The sequence below is a fragment of the Staurois parvus genome, unplaced genomic scaffold, assembly GCF_062004578.1.
Source record: "Staurois parvus isolate SC_StPar_1 unplaced genomic scaffold, SC_StPar_1.0 ptg000877l, whole genome shotgun sequence".
NCBI classification, from domain to species: domain Eukaryota; kingdom Metazoa; phylum Chordata; class Amphibia; order Anura; family Ranidae; genus Staurois; species Staurois parvus.
The window spans coordinates 389908-415617 of NW_028318673.1; the positions used below are offsets into that span (position 1 = coordinate 389908).

The 25710-nt window shown below is 48.4% G+C and overlaps 1 protein-coding gene across 1 annotated transcript in view; it reads right to left on the minus strand.

Annotated features, from left to right (window-relative positions):
- Positions 1-3896: 3896 nt before the first annotated feature.
- The window catches only part of LOC149443079 (uncharacterized), a 38497-nt gene continuing 16683 nt past the window's right edge, over positions 3897-25710 (minus strand). Inside the window, exon 3 of the mRNA XM_089655933.1 lies at positions 3897-5612. Coding sequence (XP_089512059.1) covers positions 4870-5612 — 743 coding nt within the window. The 3' untranslated portion in view covers positions 3897-4869. The remainder of the gene's footprint in view (positions 5613-25710) is intronic.

Sequence of the window (25710 nt, forward strand, 5' to 3'; positions counted from 1 at the left end):
CAGCAGCATGAGGAGTCAGTACGGGGGCCCATGGCAGATTATGGGCCTAGCAGCAGCAATGGGAGGCCATACAGCACCCTATGACAAAATGGAACCCACCAGCAGTGTGAGGAGACCTGAAAGTGGCACATGGCAGAGTGTGGCGATGGAGACAGCAGCAATGGGAGGCCGTACAGGGACCCATGACACACTCTGGACCTGGCAGCAGCATGAGGAGGCGGTACAGGGGCCCATGACAGATTACGGGCCTGGCAGCAGCATGAGGAGTCGGTACGGGGGCCCATGGCAGATTACGGGCCTGGCAGCAGCAATGGGAGGCCATACAGCACCCTATGACAAAATGGAACCCACCAGCAGTGTGAGGAGACCTGAAAGTGGCACATGGCAGAGTGTGGCGATGGAGACAGCAGCAATGGGAGGCCGTACAGGGACCCATGACACACTCTGGACCTGGCAGCAGCATGAGGAGGCAGTACAGGGGCCCATGACAGATTACGGACCTGGCAGCAGCAATGGGAGGCCATACAGCACCCTATGACAAAATGGAACCCACCAGCAGTGTGCGGAGACCTGAAAGTGGCACATGGCAGAGTGTGGCGATGGAGACAGGAGCAATGGGAGGCCGTACAGGGACCCATGACACACTCTGGACCTGGCAGCAGCATGAGGAGGCGGTACAGGGGCCCATGACAGATTACGGGCCTGGCAGCAGCAATGGGAGGCCATACAGCACCCTATGACAAAATGGAACCCACCAGCAGTGTGCGGAGACCTGAAAGTGGCACATGGCAGAGTGTGGCGATGGAGACAGCAGCAATGGGAGGCCGTACAGGGACCCATGACACACTCTGGACCTGGCAGCAGCATGAGGAGGCGGTACAGGGGCCCATGACAGATTACGGGCCTGGCAGCAGCAATGGGAGGCCATACAGCACACTATGACAAAATGGAACCCACCAGCAGTGTGCAGGTGCAGCACAGCGTGACACCGTTGCGCCCTGCACATGTGATATGCCGGTCGGGTAATGGGACTTGGCACGGGGGTGGCGGCTGAGGACACGGCGGAAGAAGAGGTGGTAGAGGCGGACATCTTTGCTGGACCAAGGACGTGCAAACGTGGAGGCAAAAGCGGCGTGACCTGTCCAAGTTGCTGATGCGGCTGTGCCGGCACCACGTTCACCCAGTGGGCCGTAAATGACATGTACTGTCCCTGACCGTAGTTACAGCTCCACACGTCGGCGCTGCCGTGCACTTTGGCAGAGACCGACATGCTCAAAGACTGGCCCACCATCTCTTCTACATGTGAATGCAGGGCTGGCACTGCCTTTTTGGCGAAGAAATGCCGGCTTGGCACTCTCCACCGCGGCTCAGCACAAGCCATCATTTCTCGGAAAGGTGCTGAGTCCACCACTTGGAAAGGGAGGGACTGCAGCACCAGCAACTTGGACAGGAGGACGTTCAGCTTTTGCACCGTCGGGTGCGTGCTCGCAAACTGTTGTCTCTTGGAAACGGATTCCAAGAAAGACTGCTGACGGAATCCGTGAAGAGGAGTAGCAGGAGAAGGAGCATCTGAACGAGCGGAAGATGCCAACGAGCGACAACTCCCCTCAGCAGAGGTGTTGGAGCCTTGACTGGCTGATAGAGGGCGATTGACGGAGCAAGTAACGGAGCGGGTGATGGAGCGGGGGGCTGGGGCAGGCAGAACCGCCGTATCTTTATCACGGTTTTCCGAGGCCACCAAATGGCGACGCAGCAACGCTGTAGTCCCAACATGGGCCCCCTGGCCACGCTTGACTTTCTGGCCACATAGTCGACATACGGCTACGTTTACTTCCTCGGGCGGCTTGACGAAAAATTGCCACACCCCCGATACTCCTCACTGGCTGACTGCTACTTCCTCCGTGCACACCGGCACCACTACTGGCCGTGGTGGTAGGCTACAGTGGAGCTGGTGCTCTACTCCGTGGCCGTTTGCCTCCACTGACACTGCTGCGACCCTGCTGCCTCCTGGGCAACCCACCGACTGTTTTGCTCGCTGCCAAGCTGGCACCCTCTTCTCCTGATGATGCGGAAGCAATAGCCTGATGATGACGAGGCTGCCAAGTGTGATCAGCCTCATCATCATCAATTAGGGTCTCCGCCTCACTACTAGCCCCCTCGGCTGCGTCTGGGTCAGGAGACAGACCTGTCTCTAGACCGGCTACCGAGCCACTCTCCTCGCCAGTACTTCTTCGCCTGGCTGCTGAAGAGGCGGATGTCTCCCCCTGTTCCTGACCGCCCTCTGTTAGCTCTTCCTCACTGTACAGTGGGGCTGAGCCCACAGCATGCGATACTTCGCTTGGTGAGGGAACACCAAAGGACAGGGGCAGGTAGAGGACACGTGATTTCAGTGGGCTTGCTCCCGGGCCATGCCAACTAACGGTTGTGTCTGACGTACCCACCGACCGTTGGCTGTAGGTGTCAGAGGTGACCTGGGATGAGGAAGACGACCAAGCCAACCAATCGATGACGGCAGGGTTGTAGGTGGAGACACGACCGCTGGATGACACCGGGAGCACTGGCCTCTGGCTGCGAATAGTGCTGCCTCGACCCCTTCCTCTGCTGCCACGTCTCCTCGCTCCTGAAACATTGCCTCCTCTGCCACTCCTCTGCGTGTTGTCTGACATACTCTTTAATTCTATAAGCACCCCAAAAATAACGTAACGATTCTGTGTCCCTGAGTAACAATTCTGTGTCCCTGAGTAACAATTCTGTGTCCCTGAGTAACGATTCTGTGTCCCGGAGTAACGATTCTGTGTCCCTGAGTAACGATTCTGTGTCCCTGAGTAACGATTCTGTGTCCCTGAGTAACGATTCTGTGTCCCTCAGTAACGATTCTGTGTCCCTGAGTAACGATTCTGTGTCCCTGAGTAACGATTCTGTGTCCCTCAGTAACAATTCTGTGTCCCTGAGTAACAATTCTGTGTCCCTGAGTAACAATTCTGTGTCTGTCCCTGAGTAACGATTCTGTGTCCCTGAGTAACGATTCTGTGTCCCTGAGTAACAATTCTGTGTCTGTCCCTGAGTAATGATTCTGTGTCCCTGAGTAACAATTCTGTGTCCCTGAGTAACGATTCTGTGTCCCTGAGAAACGATTCTGTGTCCCTGAGTAACGATTCTGTGGCCCTAAAGTCTCTGTGGCCCTAACTCTGTCCCTTCATACAGACAGGTCTGTCTCTCTTGAATGAAGGCTAATGGAGAATTCTAAGATGGCCGCGATTTATAGCTCCACCATTACACAGTGCTGGCTGGCTGGCTGCTGATTGGCTAATGCGATCACATGTCATGAATGAAAGCATTATGGGTCAGCGCGCCTTGTCTGCGCGCCTTCCCAGAGATCCCCGCTCCGTCGCCACACATGTCGCCGCCATTTTTTGGAAAATTTGATTCGTGCATCCGAAGTTGGCTAATCTTCGGATTCGTCGCGAATCGAATATTTCCCAATCTTCGAAACGAATTCCACTTCGCCATGTTCGATCCGCTCATCTCTACTCCTGACCACTACACTCTGTACTCTGGGATGGAAATCACATACTCCTGACCACTACACTCTGTACTCTGGGATGTAAATCACATACTCCTGACCACTGCACTCTATACTCTGGGATGTAACTCCTGACCACTGCACGTTGTTTGCAGGGCTGTATGAATTAGTCTCCTGACCCCTGCACTCTGGGCCATTATTCATGGTGAACCAGAAACTGGATGACCTATAAAGGCTTGTAAAGTGTGTCCTGTGAGAAATGTTTGGGCCCCAAAGATCCCCATCGTGGCCCCGACACACACAATTCTTTTCACTCAATAAATTCTTTATTATAGTTTTACTTCTAACAAGATTGTAATCATAGAATCAGGAAATGACAAAGGAAGGAATCTGATTGGTCAGGAAGATCCCTTGTGTGGAATGTGGGGGCGGAGTCATTATTATTGGTGTACAATACAATACACAACGTGTTCCATTATTATAACAAAGTATTGTAGAAAAGATCCCAACATGTGACATGGCTGAATGAATGCTGGTCATATTAGTCCATCTATTCTCTAAGTGGGGTGGTATCTATTGGGCCAATCCCTTTTACAAACCACACATAATATCACCCTTCAAAGTAAAAACAGAAACGATTTGCACAAAATCAAAGAGTAGAAATATTTTCCGGTGGATCCCCTCTACCCAGACCCCATATGTAGACATAGAACAACAAGCTGTGTTCCCTCTCGTGCCGCACTCCTCCAACCACCCAAACCCACACAGAAGCCAAGGGAAATAATGAGAGGAATGTTCCCCCCTAGTTTGGGGCGGAGTTCTCCTTCCCTCCTGTTGGGGGATGGGAGAAGGATGGACTGAAGACAGAGAGACGCTTCGGGGTCACCACTGTTCTGTAGAGCCTTGAAATGAAGGACATCAACTTCAGAAGTTCTTGTTGCCTGTGTAAAGTTCCCCGATAACGAGATCTGGGCTCTCCCGGCTTCTAGCTCTGTAACCCGCTATATCATTATCAGGAAACGCAACTCCGACACCCAAGAAGGGCTGAAGTTGTGTCCTTCATTTCCAGGATCTACTGACCACTCTGCACCCCGACATTTACTGCACTTCATCCATGTCTTTGGGGGCCTCTCATCTCCTTATCAACTGTTTCTTCCATGATGGAGATCAGCCATGGAGTATATCTGAGGTGTATATCAGGGTGTGCTTCTTCCCCACGAGAGCTGGGATGTCCAGAAACATTCATCTAGAAGACATTTCCCACACTCAAGGCACTAATACACCTCCAGGGTTGTGTGGGACCCCTGATGTACAGGAAGACAGGACTTCAGTGAGGAACATTTCCCTCACTCAGGACAGGAAAGCGGATTCTGCCCCGTGTGAGATCTCTGATGTTTATAAAGATTAGACTTCCTTGTAAAACATTTCCCGCACTCAGGACAGGAATATGGCTTCTCCCCTGTGTGAGATCTCTGATGTGCGTAAAGATTGGACGTGTCTGAAAAACATTTCCCGCACTCTAGACAGGAATACGGCTTCTCCCCTGTGTGAGATCTCTGATGTGTGTAAAGACTGGACTTCTCTGAAAAACATTTCCCGCACTCTAGACAGGAATATGGCTTTTCCCCTGTGTGAGATCTCTGATGTTTGTAAAGACTGGACTTCACTGAAAAACATTTCCCGCACTCAGAACAGGAATACGGCTTCTCCTCCATGTGAGATCTTTTATGCACATTAAGATGGGATTTAGAACTGAAACATTTCCCGCACTCAGGACAGGAATATGGCTTCTCCCCCGTGTGAGATCTTTTATGCACATTAAGATGGTATGTAGAATGGAACCTCTTCCCGCACTCAGTACAGGAGAAGCTCTTCCTTGTTGGAAAACAGGCCCGGTCCCGCACAGTCTGAGGTTCCTCAGGATACGAGGAATCCGATGGTCCATCTACACTGGGTGGTGCCGGATGGACATTGGAGGGAGCCGGGTTTTCTCCTGGACTATACTGTGTGATGTCCTCATCTTCTACTTTCCAGTCTGGAGACAAAGTGAGACAATCCTCGGAGGTTCTCCTCATCTCCCGCCCATGGACTAAAATACAAAGACAAAGAGGATTACTAGACAGGAGCTGATTGGTTCCCCCAAACCAGGACTCCACCCACAACAGGCAGCTTGGTCTCTGAGGAGCTTACAATTCCACCCCCAAGGGAACTAGGAAATGGCTCCTCTGATCTCCTACCAGGTCATTTCTTTATTCATGGACCTTAGTCAGAGAGTGAGGAAACAACCAGAACTGTCTTTTATAGGAGGGACAGTGATGAGGGGATTATAGGACGAGGGTCCCCACCCCCTCTATCACTCATCGCCATCTTCCCAACACAAGAAGTACTGCACTTCCTTATTTAGTCCATGATTTAGTCATGAAGAACAGCGGGGCTGAGCCCCACCAGAGGTCAGAGAGTGAGGATGGGGGGAGAACAACCAAGATGAAGACTGGACTGACCCTGAAGACCACCATCATTGGGGTATTGACTCCTCCCTCATTATCACTTTCTGTTTAAGGGTCCAAAGTTGGAGGATGTTATCACATTATTATCACCATGTAAAAGTCTGTGCTCCAATCACATCATCCGATATAAAATGTCCAGCTGGGAGGAAATGGGTGTAACAAAAGAGAATCCATATTATGTGTATATATAGCAGTGGGGGGAGGGGGAGAGCAGAAGTCAGGGCTATGGAATGTACAACATAGGGTATATAGTGCAGGGGTCAGGAGTATGTAATGTACAACATAGGGTATATAGTGCAGGGGTCAGGAGTATGTAATGTACAACATAGAGTATATAGTGCAGGGGTCAGGAGGATGTAATGTACAACATAGAGTATATAGTGCAGGGGTCAGGAGTATGTAATGTACAACATAGAGTATATAGTGCAGGGGTCAGGAGTATGTAATGTACAACACAGAGTATATAGTGCAGGGGTCAGGAGTATGTAATGTACAACACAGAGTATATAGTGCAGGGGTCAGGAGTATGTAATGTACAACACAGAGTATATAGTGCAGGGGTCAGGAGTATGTAATGTACAACACAGAGTATATAGTGCAGGGGTCAGGAGTATGTAATGTACAACAGAGTATATAGTGCAGGGGTCAGGAGTATGTAATGTACAACACAGAGTATATAGTGCAGGGGTCAGGAGTATGTAATGTACAACAGAGTATATAGTGCAGGGGTCAGGAGTATGTAATGTACAACACAGAGTATATAGTGCAGGGGTCAGGAGTATGTAATGTACAACATAGAGTATATAGTGCAGGGGTCAGGAGTATGTAATGTACAATATAAATTATACAGTGTAAGGGTCAGGACTCATAATATTCGTATTCAGTAATCAGTGGAAGATTAAATGTTTACTGTAGACAAGTTGCAGAGATCCCACACCGCTGCCTCCCATCTCCTGAGACTGCACTCAGTGACTTGGGTCTGAGACACTACAGACATATCCCTCCACCCGGCACAGCCAGCAGACCACAGAGCAAGGAACCCTGGGAGAAATGTTCTGTCAGACATCTTACTATACCCGGGCATGGGGAAGAAGAAAAAAATCACTTGTCCCAGGTGCCTAGGTCTAGTAGCACTTATGGTGAAAATGAACATTTTGCTGACAGCTGAACCCCAGAACCTCCATAAATCCAGTCTAGATACATAAATTGTGTCTGCAGCACAGAGAAGGAAGATTATCCGAGAGAAATCCAGGAATACAGGACGGGGAACACAGCTCAGGAAAGTGACCAGGGGATTACAGGCTGATATCACCCAGTCCCCGCCCTACTCTGGACCAATCAGTGAGCAGTATGGGTGGAGGAATGGATTTAGTGTTCATGACCCACCTGTGCTGATCTCTGTAGGAGTGTCCTCCTCTATAAATGTCCCCGTTATTCCATCCTCCTCCATAGACTGCTGATCATCCCTCACATACGCTTCTTCTTCTTCTGCTTTCACCTCAAATTCTATATCGATTGGATCTCCACTCTAAATCAAGGAAATGAGAGAAAATATCATCTGTAAAATATAAGGTCACATAAAATATCCACACATTGTCTCTATGAGTTCATGTTCTAGATGCTCCATCCCACCAACCTTGTAACAGTGAGGGATGGTGTGACCTTCCTGTGTGGAATCCCGGGAATACAGAGGACGGGGACATCTCTCTGATGGGTTCCTGGTATTAGGTGGCTCCATCATATCCTTGTGTCCTTCTGAAAACTCCTCCATCACTCCATACTCCTCATCCTCCTCTTTATACTCTTCTTTAACATCAATATTATCATCCCCGAGGATTCCACTCTAAACATTCAAAAAGAAATTCAATGTAGCAAACACCCTTGAGGAACAATCACTAATAGTTATGATTTATACACATCTACCTGATGATGTTCTGCATAGTTGTGATCTTCCTGTGTGGAATCCCGGGAATACAGAGGACGGGGACATCTCTCTGGTGGGTTCCCATGACTGGATCCATCTGTAGGAAACACACACACTGACTGAATCCATTGTTTCTATGTGTTTATCAGATGATGGGGGATCTAGGTGGATCCTCCGTACTGCTCTCTCCTTTACAATAAAGTCTCCTCTTACCCGGTGATGTGAGGGGCGGCTGATTGTCCATCATGACGTCCTTGTAGAGATCCTTGTGTCCTTCTAAATACTCCCACTCCTCCATGGAGAAATAGACAGTGACACCCTGACACCTTATAGGAACCTGACACACACAATGATACAGTCACCATCCAGACACATCCCTTGTCTGTTACTGGAGAATGTCCCAGAATTCCCGGCACCGCTCACCTCTCCTGTCAGCAGCTCCATCATCTTCTTGGTGACTTCTAGAATCTTCTGCATGTTGTGTCTCTCAGGGTTTAGGGAGTCACATGGAGGCACTGTGATGGTCATATGATCACCTGACATCAGAAGAGGAAATCTCTGAGGAACCAATAGGAATATCATGTTAGAATCCCAGAATCCTCCTCACCTCTCAGGTCAGGTCTGTGTTTTATTAATAGAGATAACAGCAATGTCATGTGACCTCCCAGAATCCTCCTCACCTCTCCGGTCAGGTCTGTGTTTTATTAATAGAGATGAGAGTGATGTCATGTGACCTCCCAGAATCCTCATCACCTCTCCGGTCAGGTCTGTGTATTATTAATAGAGATGAGAGTGATGTCATGTGACCTCCCAGAATCCTCATCACCTCTCCGGTCAGGTCTGTGTATTATTAATAGAGATAAGAGTGATGTCATGTGACCTCCCAGAATCCTCCTCACCTCTCCGGTCAGCAGGTAGATGATCTCCAGGGTGAGGTTTAGTATCTTCTCAGTCATGTGACTCCGGTCCTCCTCCATCCTCATTGGTGCCATCATGTGATCTATACAGGTCTCCTTGTAGACGGATAACTTTGGGAAATGAAAGTAAGAATGATTTGGATGGTATTGGTCACACAATAATAGGATGTGGATGTGAGGGGGGAATAGGAGGGTTGCTGGACATTGAAGGACTACTCCCCCCATGGGAAGACATTTTGTTTGAACTGCTTAGTGTTTACTACAATTTTGAGGTCCGGGGCCCCTTTTCTCTGTTGGGTTTGTTTGGTCTCTGAACTGGTTTTGATGAGTTTTAGATCTGCAGACAAGGAATGATAAATCTGACCCTTCCTATGACTAGTTTGCTCTGAGGCAGTGCTGTGAGGTCAATGTCGGCTCATCATGCAGGGATGGTCACTTTACATCACCCGACGCCCGGGACATGTAGTTCTGGGGGCCGGGCAAGTATTGTTTTTAATCTTTATCCCTGCTGAGGGCAAGCCGCAGGGCTCTCCTTTCAGGTGCCAGCCTCTGCCACCCCGTGTGTGTGAACCTTTGCTATACCTACTTTGCTTCCCCGGCTCTGCTTGCCCATCTGTGGGCCCGGGTCAGCGGGTGTCGGAGGGTAGAGGGGATGGAGGAGAGCGGACATATTCACTCCCTTCTTGTCCTGACCCAGAACCGACGTTATGACAGATTTCCCGACCATCGAGGCCGGCAAAGAATGTAATGCGGTACGATGTGCACTACATTACATCCAATGGAGTACAGGGGAGACATTGGGGGTCTTTTAGACCCTGGATGTCTCAATAAAGAGAACCTGTCATCAAAAGTCATCTCATAGAGGACTTTGTCCCCTTAAGTAAAAATGTTTTTTTAATTGTAAACAATTAAAGTTACAACCAAGTACATAACTCCTCCCCTTAAAACATGTTGAGGCTCCCCACCCCACATATATGCACACCCAAACATAAGAGCACACGCTGGAGCGCCTACACGTGATAACATTGATTGTGATACACGTTACATATCGCCGGTCACACCAGAATGAGAGGATAATTCTAGGAGCAGACCTCCTCCGTACTCTATACTGATGACCTAGAAGGGGCTATAAATGTGTCCCCTATAGATAATACCGGGGACTAAAGGTTGTCACCATTTCAGCACACACAACTTAAGGTTTGACATGTTGGATATCTATTTACTCGCTGCAACCTCGGCTTTTATATTTTTACACATAAATGGGTCATTTATTGCTTTTTTGATCCCTTTGGCATTTCCTAGACTTTGTGATATTTTGTGACATAAAAAATTAGACCTGCCACTATTTTCTCTAAAGTCTGTACTTTCAGAAAAACAATGTGTACAGTATTAACAAGGCACACTTGAATCGTACAATTCAGAAAGGCACATCATATAGAAAGGGTAAAAAAGAAGAGAAAGGAAAGGAGAATAGATCCTAAGTACATGAGAAATATAAAGGGAAAGTAGACTGAATGATATATGTGTGAACAGGACACGTCAATCAACCTTCACATGGAATGCCACTATTCATGTAGTAAATGTCTCTGAACCTTCCATGATTCCCATTTTCTATCAGACAAGTGCATCTTGTCCAGTAAGTTATAATGAATTCTCTCCATGATCATCACAGCATCTACTCTATGTAATACAGAGGCCAATGGTACCGTGATAGATTCCCAATGTAGGGCGATAGCCCACAAAGTAGAAATACAAATAGTATGTATCAATGTCATAACATTATCAGGAACCCCCGGGATACGAGCTCCCAATAGGAAGACTGTATAGTCAGACGTACCGGAACACCCACCAGTGAAGTCACCAACTCAGATATCCTGCCCCACACCAAGGATAAAGTTGGGCAAGCCCACAACGTGTGTACCAAAGTACCGGTGAGGCCGCAGCCCCGGAAACATAACGGGGACGTTTGTGGGTACAAAACGTGTAGCCTTGGCGGGGTATAATACCATCTGGTTAATACCTTGAGGGCCGTCTCACGGACAGAAAGAGATGGAGAGCTCTTACATATGTTATCCACCATGGAATCCCAATCCTCATCCGAAAAGGTGATACCACTATCCTCCTCCCATTTGTGTCTCTATAAAGGAGGTGTGGGAGAGAGACTGACCAGGAATTGGTGATACAGATCAGACATAAGATCTTTGCCCCTGGGAGAGTCACGGCTAATACGTTCAGAAATCGGAGATGAAGGTGTAAGGCCAAAATGTGAGTTAAAAAATGTCTAATCTGTCGATAACGATGATATTCACGAAGCAGAACATCACAAAGTCCGCACATCATATCAAAGGGAATATAAGATCCTCCACTTTGACAGTCAGACAACCTAATAAAGGATCTATCGTACCACCAACGAAACGCCTGAGGAGAAGAAAATGCTGTACTAAAGTTAGGGCCACCAAAAAACGATACACCCGGGGAAACAGAAGAGACCAGATTTCATTGAAGTTTCCATTGAGACCAAAGTGTCAATGAATGGCCACAACAGAGTTAGAAAAAGTTAACGATCGAGGGAGGATTTTGGATCATAAAATACCCGGTAAATAAAATGGGCGTATAGATTGAGATTCAAATCTAACCCCCCGGATCCGGGAGTTAACAGTCGGCCATTGTGATAATTGTGCAAAACACGCTGAAAGGTAATAGAGCCAAAAATTGGGAAGACCGAGGCCCCCCGTCCGTTGTGACCGGTACAAAACCGATGAGGTAAAACGTGGACGTTTATTACACCAAATAAATTGTTAATCAGCCGCTGAAAGCAATCCAGAAACATTTCCGAGACGGAGACTGGAAATGATGTAAATAGATAAAGTAGTTTAGGCAGAATATTCATTGTGACTGCCGTGACTCTACCCAGGAAGGAGATGGGGTACCCACGGCAAACCTTCAGTAGAGTAGAGAGGCGCCACACACATGGGGGGTAATTAGCAGCAAACATATCTGAGTATCTGGCAGTGAGGTTGATACCTAAATAGGAAATCCGATCCGTGGCCCAATGAAATGGAAAAGAGCTACGGAGAGAGGCACTCAGGGAATCAGGAACATTGATGGCATAACCACTGATTTAGTGACATGAACAGACCTGACACTACAGCAAAGTCGTTCAATACCGGCATAGATTAGGCAATGATACTAACGGGATGGTGAGGAAAAGCATTACATCATCAGCATACATACAGATTCTGAAAGGTGAAACCAATAAAGGGTAACCAGAGATGTCTGAATGTGATCTGATTGCAATCACCAAAGGTCCCAACACCAGTGCAAACAATAGGGATGACAGAGGACAACCATGACGGGTACCTCTACCCAATGTAACAAAGTCAGAGTTACAGCCGGGAAGTCTGATCCTTGTTATGGGAGAGTCATAGAGGGCGAGTATACCAGATAAACACTCATCACTGACACCCATTCTCTGCACCCAGGAAAACAAGGCCAAAGGACACCAACGAAGGCCTCATTAGTGTCCAAACTCAGTAACAAAACTTCTCTGGAGTGCAAATTGGCTCCTGACTAATGTGTAATGTAAGGAGAATGTTGTCACTGATAAATCTGTCCGGGATAAAACCTGATTGGTCTGGAGACACCAAAGCCCCTTTCATTCCTTAACTCCCCGACATTCCTAAAAGAGCATCAGATTTATATACATTTTCTGTTACAAAGGAATGTTTCCTTCCTCCTGAGCAGCAATGTAAGGGGCCCTATGCTCCATACTCCTGACCCCGGCACTCCATCATTGTGTTGGCTGCATAGTGTAATGATTGCCCATTGGCTGCCTGTGTAGTGTCATCATTGTCCTTTGTAGGCCATGTATGGTCAGGATGGTCCTTGTCTTGTCTATTTATTGTCAGTGCTGTTTGTTTAGAGGACCATATTACTAGAATTTATCTCCACAATGAGGAGAATGTTTCAGCCCCGGAAGTGGGGGAATGTTCTGCCCCTGAAGGGGTTAATCTGGGTTAATGGAGGAAGAGGACGGACGTGACTATGGAGGAAGAGGACGGACGTGACTATGGAGGAAGAGGACGGCCGTGACTGTGGAGGAAGAGGACGGCCGTGACTGTGGAGGAAGAGGACCGACGTGACTGTGGAGGAAGAGGACCGACGTGACTGTGGAGGAAGAGGACCGACGTGACTGTGGACATGACGGGGGTTAAATAGGAAAAAAACATCTTATTACCCCCTCTGCTGTCACATCCAGCAACGTCTCTGATATGCTTCCTGTCTGTACCTGACATCACTTCCTGTCTGCATTCCATAGAGACTTCCTGTGTGAGTATAGGTGAGATCAGCACCTTGTGGAGTTCAGAGGAACTGCAGCCCCGAGATCCATCCCATAATCCCCCTTCCTGTATAATATGTACCTTACAGGGATACTACGGGAGATGAAACATTACTGAATAAAGGAAGAAGAAATAAATGTAACTCTTATGTAACCAACTGTTCAACAAACATCTCTTATTACATATAGAAAAGTCTTACAAACACAGAACACAAAATACAAATGTATAGCTAATGAGAGCGATCCCGCCAAACCTGATCCTTCTGGGGGGGACAATGCAAAAATATATATCAATCCACTCATAATGACATCATCTTCTGGGAGTGTCTGCACATCCATCCATTTCACAGTCTCAGCGGATCTCCTGCAGCCTATTAGTGCCCATTTCCCTCTCTATGTCTCAGCAGATCTCCTGCAGCCTATTAGCACCCATTTCCCTCTCTATGTCTCAGCGGATCTCCTGCAGCCTATTAGCACCCATTTCCCTCTCTATGTCTCAGCAGATCTCCTGCAGCCTATTAGCTCCCATTTCCCTCTCTATGTCTCAGCGGATCTCCCGCAGCCTATTAGCACCCATTTCCCTCTCTATGTATCAGCGGATCTCCTGCAGCCTATTAGCTCCCATTTCCCTCTCTATGTCTCAGCAGATCTCCTGCAGCCTATTAGCACCCATTTCCATCTCTATGTCTCAGCAGATCTCCTGCAGCCTATTAGCACCCATTTCCCTCTCTATATCACATATTACAACAAGCAGTCACAAAGGTAAATGTAAAATAAAAGCAGAGAGGGAGAGAAGGCTGATAAAGCAGCTCATCGATGAGAGGTACATAAGAACATACAATGTCAATACAAAACAGTGACATGGCCATCAATCACAAACGATCGGAGCAGACAGATCGGTGTCATAGGTGTCCCGTGGGTCCTGAACTGCCTCCAGCACAGGGACAGTAGCAGGGTGTAAAGCAGGTAGGTACTCCAACTTTCTCATTTCTGCTCTGACCTTCATCAGTGCCGGTAACATGGGGGACATAGAAGACAGCCAATGCATGGGAATGGTTCTCCTGGCTGCCCTCAGAATGTAGGTGGAAAGTTTCCTCGCACATTTAGAGAGACCCGAAAAGGTAGACCCAACAGAAAGTAAATGGGCTCAAAAGGGACAGGAGCCAGGAACAGTAACCACAATGGGGTAAGGACCTCCTCCAAAAGGGTGCAATGGACCGGTAATCCCAAAAAATGTGGAAAAGAGTGTCAGTACCCGTCCCACAACACCAGCAAACAGAAGAAACATTCAGGTTACTATCATGGAGAACCTCAGGGGTCCGATACCAAAACATGGGGGTCTTAGAAGGATTTTCTGTATACATTACACACACAGAAGATTTAGAAGAGGCCTCCCAAATCCTACTCCATTGATCCAACCCAATATCACATTGAAGGAAACGGGACCATTTACACATATAAAGGGGAGAACCAATAGAAAAAGGGCGACATCTACAAGCAATGTATACATAGCGGAAATGATGTCCCGGTGGTGTGGGCCTTGGAGGCAGATATGCTCTAAAGGGGTAGGTTGTTCAAGAGTCAGAGAAGAGGCTTTGGAGGCAAAAATGTGTTGTATCTGTAGATAAACAAAATACTGATGGGGTGGAATACGAGCAGCTTTTTGAATGTCAGGGAAGGATTTAAGGTTGTGAATTCCGGGATTGACCAAATGTTGCAATTGGAATAGATAAACCTCAGCCCAAGGAGGGACTCGACCAATGGCCAGACCATCTGGGATACTTGGATTAAAAATGATGTTGGTCAAAGGGGAACACTTAGAGCCTAGGATGAATCTAACCCTACACCTCCTCCATATAGACAACATAAACTGCATGGGTCCTAATATGAGAGGAGAGGTAGTGCGGGCTGTGACAAAATAAGTCCCCCTCATTCCCTCTTTACACCAAGTCATGGCCAGACATGCACGCCTCGGTTAGCTAGTCGCTGTGGGCGTGTGCATGTGGGTGGGATCTGTGACAGCCTCTGATGACTCCTCTGTCATCCAATAAAGCTGATGGACCTCTGATGTCTTCCTTGTCCTACGATGAAGCTGATGGACCTCTGATGTCTCCCCTGTCCTCTGATGAAGTTGATGGACCTCTGATGACTCCCATGTCCTACGATGAAGCTGATGGACCTCTGATGACTCCCCTGTCCTCCAATAAAGCTGATGGAACTCTGATGTCTCCCTTGTCCTACGATGAAGCTGATGGACCTTTGATTTCTCCCCTGTCCTCTGATGAAGCTGATAGACCTCTGATTTCTCCTCTGTCCCCTGATGAAGCTAATGGACCTCTGATGTCTCCCCTGTCTCCAATGAGGCTGATGGACCTCTGATGTCTGCCTATCCTCTGATGAAGCTGATGGACCTCTGATGACTCCCCTGCCCTCTGATGAAGCTGATGGACCTCTGATGTCTCCCTTGTTCTACAATGAAGCTGATGGACATTTTGATGTCTCCCCTGTTCTCAGATGAAGCTGATAGACCTCTAATGTCTCTCCTGTCATCTGATGAAGCTGATGGACCTCTGACTTCTCCCCATCCTCTGATATCCACCAGTCAATGTTCACTGAAGGAAGGGGGATCCAGGAGTGAACATTCACTAAAGGAAGGGGAGATCCAGGAGCGAATGCTCACTCCAGGAGGGAGAAATCCAGGAGTGAACGTTCACCATGGGAAGTGGAAATTCAGGAGTAAATGTTCAATGAAAGAAGGGGAGATCCAGGAGAGAATGTTCACTAATCTCCCACCCCTCTAACTGGCATCACCCCCTGTGCCGATCCTAGGTGTGCCTGGAGGAGAGCAGAAGGATGACTCTCTGTGGTGTCAGACTTCTCCCTTCTAACCCCCGACACCACAAGCCCAATAGGCAAACACTGCGCCCAACTGATGCTTCATAGCTACTTTCCAAGGTAGAGCTATTCCCTCCCACACCATGCAATATAGAGGCCTGAATACGCATGCGCGTGCCCGTATGGCACCAGTAACTTCAGTCTCTTGGTAACAGGATGAATGTTGGGGTCTTCAGCGAGACACTTTCATTGGTGCACTTACACTCCTATGGTAAAGTATCATTGTAATCCCGTGGCAGGATTTGTATAGCAAAGCAAACACTGTGTCTGTATAGCAGGACCATCTACACAACCCAGTGCCTGGTGAGTATGGGAGAAGTGTCATGTCTCTGTGTGCCGTGTTCCTGTCATCTGCCAGGGGGCAAAATCCCTCTCACCAGATCCTGGGACTAAGGCCCAAACCATGGTCCTGGAAATGACCGGCTCCTGTGGTCACCTCAGGATGAGCCCTTCACACTGTCGGTGTAGGCACTGTACTGTAGGCCACATCTCTCAGGTTGGATGTTCCCTGACTGATGCAGATACCTAAACATGGAGTGAACTGACCCTGAGCACTTCTCTGCCAGGTCCAGACTGTCTCCTGCCACATGCAGACTGCCTCCCCTCAGGAAAAACAAGATGGAGTCCTTCACTCTGCTCTCACTAAGCATGCTGGTCTCTGTAGTTCCATCCCTCATATCAGCCTATCAGGCCATTTCTGTTCAGGACTGCATATCCCACAATGCTTTGCAGCTGCACCTCCTGCTTGAGAAAGTGCCTGTCATTGGCTCCTTTAATACCTCTTCTGATTGGCTCTCTCTATATTACAGTCTGAGAGGAGAAGGGAGGGGCTGAAATCCCTGACTGCCTTGTGTGTATCCAGTGCAAGTGTCAGATTTCACAGGAGATGCCAGTCAGCAGGTTACAGCAGTCACAGATAGGAGTCATTTCCTCCCTACACAAGGATCTACAGTCCATACACACCCAGCACAAGGCCGGGGCCACACTACCAGACGCTTCTCGGGGCTGCAGTTCCTCTGAGCTCCACAAGGTGGGGATCTCACTTCTACCCAGACAGGAAGTCTCTATGGAAGACAGGCAGTGATGCCAGGCACAGACAGGAAGTGATGTCAGGTACAGACAGGAAGTTCCGGGTGAGAGCTGAGTTGGGAGAAAGCAGAGAGGAGACGTTGCTGGAAGTGGCAACAGAGGAGGTAATAAGATGTTATTTACTATTTACACCCAGTAACCCCCCATCATGTCCGTCCTCTTCCTCCATAGTCATGTCCGTCCTCTTCCTCCATAGTCATGTCCGTCCTCTTCCTCCATAGTCATGTCCGTCCTCCATAGTCACTGTGACATCTTTTATCTCCAGCAGATGATGATACACACATATATAGTGTGGGAACCCAGAATAACCCCTTCAGGGGCAGAACATTCTCCTCATTGTGGAGAGGTGTCCCCTTCTCACCTCATCAGTCTATACCAAAGGATTATACCACTTTTATAAGTGGCGGGGAATGGAGAATCCTATGACATCACACTGACCTCGCAGCTCCTCCCCCAATGTCCTTCCAACCAGAGTCAGAGAATCCTATGACATCACACTGACCTCACAGCTCCTCCTCCCAATGTCCCTCCATCCAGAGTCAGGGAATCCTATGACATCACACTGACCTCACAGCTCCTCCTCCCAATGTCCTTCCATCCAGAGTCAGAGAATCCTATGACATCACACTGACCTCACAGCTGCCCCTCCGAATGTCCTTCCAACCAGAGTCAGAGAATCCTATGACATCACACTGACCTCACAGCTCCTCCTCCCAATGTCCCTCTATCCAGAGTCAGAGAATCCTATGACATCACACTGACCTCACAGCTCCCCCTCCCAATGTCCTTCCAACCAGAGTCAGAGAATCCTATGACATCACACTGACCTCACAGCTCCTCCTCCCAATGTCCCTCCATTTGGCTCCTTTCTTTTTATTCTATGGTGTTAGGATGTGGGGCCCCTTGGTATCCTCACATGTAAAGTGGGACTGTTGGTCCTGCGTTGTATGTAATGACATCAGAATGCTGCAACAAGCCTATACCCTGCGTAGTGTGGGGGTCCTGTGGGGGGGAATTATACCTCAGCCTGAAGTGGGGCTTTAATAAAATGGAGACCTGAATGGAGAGGTGAGGAGGATTCTGGGAATATCATTTGATGTGACTATTTGTGTTCAGATGTAGAGTTTTCCTCCTGTGAAGTCTGGAGATCATATGACATCACATTGCCTCCACCTCCCTCCCTGATAGAAGAGAGAAAGAAGAAGATTCTAGAAGTCACCAGAGAGATCACTGAGCTGCTGACAGGAGAGGTGAGCGGTGCCGGGAATTCTGGGACATTCTCCAGTAACAGACAAGGGATGTGTCTGGATGGTGACTGTATCATTGTGTGTGTCAGGTTCCTATAAGGTGTCAGGGTGTCACTGTCTATTTCTCCATGGAGGAGTGGGAGTATTTAGAAGGACACAAGGATCTCTACAAGGACGTCATGATGGACAATCAGCCGCCCCTCACATCACCGGGTAAGAGGAGACTTTATTGTAAAGGAGAGAGCAGTACGGAGGATCCACCTAGATCCCCCATCATCTGATAAACACATAGAAACAATGGATTCAGTCAGTGTGTGTGTTTCCTACAGATGGATCCAGTCATGGGAACCCACCAGAGAGATGTCCCCGTCCTCTGTATTCCCGGGATTCCACACAGGAAGGTCACACCATCCCTCACCATCATCAGGTAGATGAGGAACAATCACTGATAGTATCATTAGGATCTGTACATTATCTGCATTGTTACCATTGATGGCATTTTATTATATATTCAGAGTGGAAACCTGAGAGATCCTAAAGTTGAGGTTAAAGAAGAGATAAAAGAGGAGGAGGATGAGGATGGGGGGATGGAAGAGTCAGAGCTTCTAAAAGAACACAAAGATCTGTACCAGGACACCATGGTGGAGTCATCCAGCTACAGGAACCCACCAGAGAGATGTCCCCGTCCTCTGTATTCCCGGGATTCCACACAGGAAGGTCACACCATCCCTCACCATCATGAGGTAGATGATGACAATTATTGGTAGTTGTGATTTATACACAGCATGTTTGTTACAATGAATGTTTTATTATATCTTTCAGAGTGGAATCCTCGGGGATGATAATATTGATGTTAAAGAAGAGAATAAAGAGGAGGATGGAGTGATGGAGCAGTTTTCAGAAGGACACAAGGAGATGATGGAGCCACCTAATACCAGGAACCCACCAGAGAGATGTCCCCGTCCTCTGTATTCCCAGGATTCCACACAGGAAGGTCACACCATCCCTCACCATTACAAGGTTGGTGGGATGGAGCATTCAGAAAAAGGACTCATAGAAGTGTTTTTTTTAATTTGATGCCACAACATTGGAGTTTATGTTTTACAGATGAGCTCTTCTATTATTATTTTGTTTTAGGTTGAAGATCTGATAGATATAAAAGTTGAAGTTAAAGCAGAAGAAGAGGCGTATGTGAGGGATGATCAGCAGTCTATGGAGGAGGATGGAATAACGGGGACATTTATAGAGGAGGACACTCCTACAGAGATCAGCACAGGTGGGTCATGAACACTAAATCCATTCCTCCACCCATACTGCTCACTGATTGGTCCAGAGTAGGGCGGGGACTGGGTGATATCAGCCTGTAATCCCCTGGTCACTTTCCTGAGCTGTGTTCCCCATCCTGTATTCCTGGATTTCTCTCGGATAATCTTCCTTCTCTGTGCTGCAGACACAATTTATGTATCTAGACTGGATTTATGGAGGTTCTGGGGTTCAGCCGGCAGCAAAATGTTGATTTATGAGCATTACTAGACATGCTCATGAATCAGCATTACTTGGGGCATGTAATTTGGGCCTCCTGCCCCTTGCCCAGGTCTAGTAGGATCTCTGACAGAACAATTCTCCCAGGGTTCCTTGCTGGGAGCTGAGGGATATGTCTGTAGTGTCTCAGCCCCAAGTCACTGAGTGCAGTCTCAGGAGATGGGAGGCAGCGGTGTGGGATCTCTGCAACTTGTCTACAGTAAACATTTAATCTTCCACTGATTACTGGATACCAATATTATGAGTCCTGACCCTTATACTGTATAATTTATATTGTACATTACATCCTCCTGACCCCTGCACTATATACTCTATGTTGTACATTACATACTCCTGACCCCTGCACTATATACTCTTTGTTGTACATTACATACTCCTGACTCCTGCACTATATACTCTGTGTTGTACATTACATACTCCTGACCCCTGCACTATATACTCTATGTTGTACATTACATACTCCTGACCCCTGCACTATATACTCCATGTTGTACATTACATACTCCTGACCCCTGCACTATATACTCTGTTGTACATTACATATTCCTGACCCCTGCACTATATACTCTATGTTGTACATTACATACTCCTGACCCCTGCACTATATACTCTATATTGTACATTCCATACTCCTGACTTCTGCTCTCCCCCCTCCCCCCACTGCTATATATACACATAATATGGATTCTCTTTTGTTACACCCATTTCCTCCCAGCTGCACATTATATATCAGATGATGTGATTGGAGCACAGACTTTTACATGGTGATAATAATGTGATAACATCCTCCAACTTTGGACCCTTAAACAGAAAGTGATAATGAGGGAGGAGTCAATACCCCAATGATGGTGGTCTTCAGGATCAGTCCAGTCTTCATCTTGGTTGTTCTCCCCCCATCCTCACTCTCTGACCTCTGGTGGGGCTCAGCCCCGCTGTTCTTCATGACTAAATCATGGACTAAATAAGGAAGTGCAGTACTTCTTGTGTTGGGAAGATGGCGATGAGTGATAGAGGGGGTGGGGACCCTCGTCCTATAATCCCCTCATCACTGTCCCTCCTATAAAAGACAGTTCTGGTTGTTTCCTCACTCTCTGACTAAGGTCCATGAATAAAGAAATGACCTGGTAGGAGATCAGAGGAGCCATTTCCTAGTTCCCTTGTGTGATGGAAGCGTAGGCAGGACACAACACACACGGAGGATGATAAACACACAAAGCTGTATTGAACTATGGGAGGCACTCAGTCAGTATAGGAAGGTAGCGTCTGGGTACCCAAAAGGGGAAGAGAGGGGAGGAGCCCAAAACAATTGTAATCCGGCCCATGATAGGGCAATTGGGTATCAATGGCCTGAGCAAGTATTAATCCAAGCAGGCAGTTCCGGCAAAGGTCATAGGGAGGTTCAATGGAGCAATCCAGGTAGGAAAGGTATGAGTGTTCAATGGGGCAGACCAGACAGGACAAGAGGGAAATTCAACGGCAGTCCAAGCAGGGAACATAGGGGCATTCAATGGGGCCAGTCCAGGCAAGGTAATAGGGGGCTTCATGGACAGTCCAGGCAGGGAAAATAGGGAGACCCATGGGGGGTAGTTCAGACAGGAGGATATGAGCACTCACAGTTTAGGCAGCAGTCACCTCGGGCACACAGTGGATAGCAGGCAGGAGTAACCTCTGGCACACAGTGGATAGCAGGCAGGAGTAACCTCTGGCACACAGCGAACATCAGGCAGGAGTAACCTCTGGCACACAGCGGATAGCAGGCAGGAGTACTCGTTAGCACACAATGGATAGCAGGCAGGAGTACTCTGGCACACAGTGGATAGCAGGCAGGAGTACTCATTGGCACACAATGGATAGCAGGCAGGAGTACTCGTTGGCACACAGCGGATAGCAGGCAGGAGTACTCGTTGGCACACAGCGGATAGCAGGCAGGAGTACTCGTTGGCACACAGCGGATAGCAGGCAGGAGTACTCGTTGGCACACAGCGGATAGCAGGCAGGAGTACTCGTTGGCACACAGCGGATAGCAGGCAGGAGTACTCGTTGGCACACAGCGGATAGCAGGCAGGAGTACTCGTTGGCACACAGCTGATAGCAGGCAGGAGTACTCATTGGCACACAGCTGATAGCAGGCAGGAGTACTCTTTGGCACACAATGGATAGCAGGCAGGAGTACTCGTTGGCACGCAGCGGATAGCAGGCAGGAGTAGTCATTGGCCTACAGCGAATAGCAGGCAGGAGTACTCGTTAGCACACAGCGGATAGCAGGCAGGAGTACTCGTTAGCACACAGCGGATAGCAGGTAGGAGTACTCGTTAGCACACAGCGGATAGCAGGCAGGAATACTCATTGGCACACAATGGATAGCAGGCAGGAATACTCATTGGCACACAGAAGATAGCAGGCAGGAGTACTCGTTGGCACACAACGGATAGCAGGCAGGAGTACTCGTTGGCACACAATGGATAGCAGGCAGGAGTACTCGTTGGCACACAACGGATAGCAGGCAGGAGTACTCGTTGGCACACAATGGATAGCAGGCAGGAGTACTCTTTGGCACACAGCGGATAGCAGGTAGGAGTACTCTTTGGCACACAGCGGATAGCAGGTAGGAGTACTCGTTGGCACACAGCGGATAGAAGGCAGGAGTACTCGTTGGCACACAGCGGATAGCAGGTAGGAGTACTCGTTGGCACACAGCGGATAGCAGGCAGGAGTACTCGTTGGCACACAATGGATAGCAGGCAGGAGTATTCTTTGGTACACAGCAGACAGCAGGCACCTCTAGCCCCCAGGGATCAGCAAAGTACTCAGCAGGGTCTGGCTGTGGGGGTCTGGCCTAAGCTCAGACCTCCCAAAAGCTACTCACGGTGATGTGCAAGGGAACAAACAACCTCCCGTGTCCCACTCTGGACCTCTTATGCCGGAGCAGGATGCTTCCTGGTTGCCCTGGCAATGGCCGGTCCAGTGTCGGGTTGCCGGGGCAACGAGGCACGCCCCCCTCACTCTGGCCACGCTCAGGGAGCGCGCCCTTTGTTTCTGGCAGGCGCAGAGCATGGGAAGCCTCGTTCCCACGTTGCGCCTGCCGGGGGGGTGCAGAGACACCCCGGAGGCCCGTGCTATGCGGGTCCAGCGGGGTACCTGACTCCTCGGCAGCTTCACTGAGGAGAGGTGCTTACCGCTCCTTGTGCAGGATGTGAGGAAGCTGCAAGGGGAATGGAGGGAGGAGGATCAAAGGAGAGCGAGGGGGGAGCTGCTGCAGACCACCTGAACTGAGGGGAGGAAGGGACAGCAGGAGAGGGGGTGACCGTGACACCTTGAGGGTGGAATTGTAAGCTTCTCAGAGACCAAGCTGCCTGATGTGGGCGGAGTCCTGGTTTGGGGGAACCAATCAGCTCCTGTCTAGTAATCCTCTTTGTCTTTTGTATTTTAGTCCATGGCCGGGAGATGAGGAAAACCTCCGAGGATTGTCTCACTTTGTCTCCAGACTGGAAAGTAGAAGATGAGGACATCACACAGTATAGTCCAGGAGAAAACCCGGCTCCCTCCAATGTCCATCCGGCACCACCCAGTGTAGATGGACCATCGGATTCCTCATATCCTGAGGAACCTCAGACTGTGCGGGACCAGGCCGGCCCTCCAACAGGGAAGAGATTCTCCTGTCCTGAGTGCGGGAAGAGTTTCCATTGTAAATCTGGTCTTAATGTGCATAAAAGATCTCACACGGGGGAGAAGCCGTATTCCTGTACTGAGTGCGGGAAATGTTTTTCTGTGAAGTCCAGTCTTTACAGACATCAGAGATCTCACACGGGAGAGAAGCCATATTTCTGTCCTGAGTGTGGGAAATGTTTTTCAGAAAAGTCACATTTTTACAGACATCAAAGGTCTCACACGGGGGAAAAGCCATATTCCTGTCTTGAGTGCAGGAAATGTTTTGCAGACATGTCTAGTCTTTACACACATCAGAGATCTCACACGGGGGAGAAACCATATTCCTGCGTTGAGTGTGGGAAATTTTTTTCAGATAGATCCAGTCTTTACACTCATCAGAGATTGCACACAGGGGAGAAGCCGTACTCCTGTCCTGAGTGTGGGAAATGTTTTTCAGAGAAGTCTGATCTTGACAAACATCAGAGATCTCACACAGGGGAGAAACCGTATTCCTGTTCTGAGTGCGGGAAATGTTTTTCACAAAAGTTTCATCTTTACAGACATCAGAGATCTCACACAGGGGAGAAGCCGTATTCCTGTTCTGAGTGCGGGAAATTTTTTTCAGTGAAATACAGTCTTTATACACATCAGCGATCTCATACAGGGGAGAAGCCGTATTCCTGTCCTGAGTGTGGGAAATGTTTTTCACAGAAGTCCCATCTTTACAAACATCAGAGTTTGCACACGAGGGAGAAGCTACTTTCCACTCCTTAGTGAGGGAAATGTTCCGCACTGAAGTCCTGTCTTCCTGTACATCAGGGGTCCCACACAACCCTGGAGGTGTATTAGTGCCTTGAGTGCGGGAAATGTCTTCTAGATGAATGTTGCTGGACATCCCAGCTCTCATGTGGAGAAGATATACACCTCAGATATACTCCATGGCTGATCTTCATCATGGAAGAAACAGTCCATAAGGAGATGAGAGGTCCCCAAAGACATGGATGAAGTGTGGGACTGGGTTGGTCATTGATATCAGGAGAAGAATAACAATGGAGTCCTGCCCTGTGATTGGCTGAGTACATTTGTGGTGGGAGATTTCACAAACACTTGGAGGTCTATTATTAATACTTTGTGGACAAATGTTCCAAGCACTCATTAGGCCCACAGTTGGAGGTGAGGACAATACTTTCATGGTGGGGGATCACTGAAGAGGTGGGTGGTAATAAAATGTCCCAATTCTAGAAGAGTGACTGATGGTGTACACATGGAAGCAATGGAATTGTGTGTATACCGGGAATGAAGGAGTGATTGGTGAATGCACATTTTGGGACTTTCCCATGTCTTTCTCCATACATGTTTCTTCTTGTTTGTTTCCCGTGATACAAATGTCTGTGTATATGATCGGCACATGATGGTCTGTCTATGACAAACGTTTCATTGATCTGATCATTTCCATGGTGATTGTGGACACATTGTGATTGGTTGATGGGGGATGGAAAGCACAGAGAGCAGGAAGTAGAGTGCCATCCTTTCTACGACATTCGCTGATCGTACCTCCTCGGAATTCAGTTCCCGCAGGATGATAGATGGCAATCGCTGATCGTACCTCCTCTGAATTCAGTTCCCGCAGGAAGATGGATGACAGTCGCTGATCGTACCTCCTCTGAATTCAGTTCCCGCAGGAAGATGGATGACAATTGCTAATCATACCTCCTCTGAATTCAGTTCCCGCAGGAAGATGGATGACAATCGCTGAGCTTACCTCCTCTGAATTCAGTTCCTGCAGGAAGATGGATGACTGTCGCTGAGCATACCTCCTCTGAATTCAGTTCCCACAGGAAGATGGATGACAGTTGCTGATCATACCTCCTCTGAATTCATTTCCCGCAGGAAGATGGATGACAATCGCTGATCGTACCTCCTCTGAATTCAGTTCCCGCAGGAAGATGGATGACAGTCGCTGATCATACCTCCTCTGAATTCAGTTCCCGCAGGAAGATGGATGACAATCGCTGATCATACCTCCTCTGAATTCAGTTCCCCCAGGAAGATGGATGACAGTCGCTGATCATACCTCCT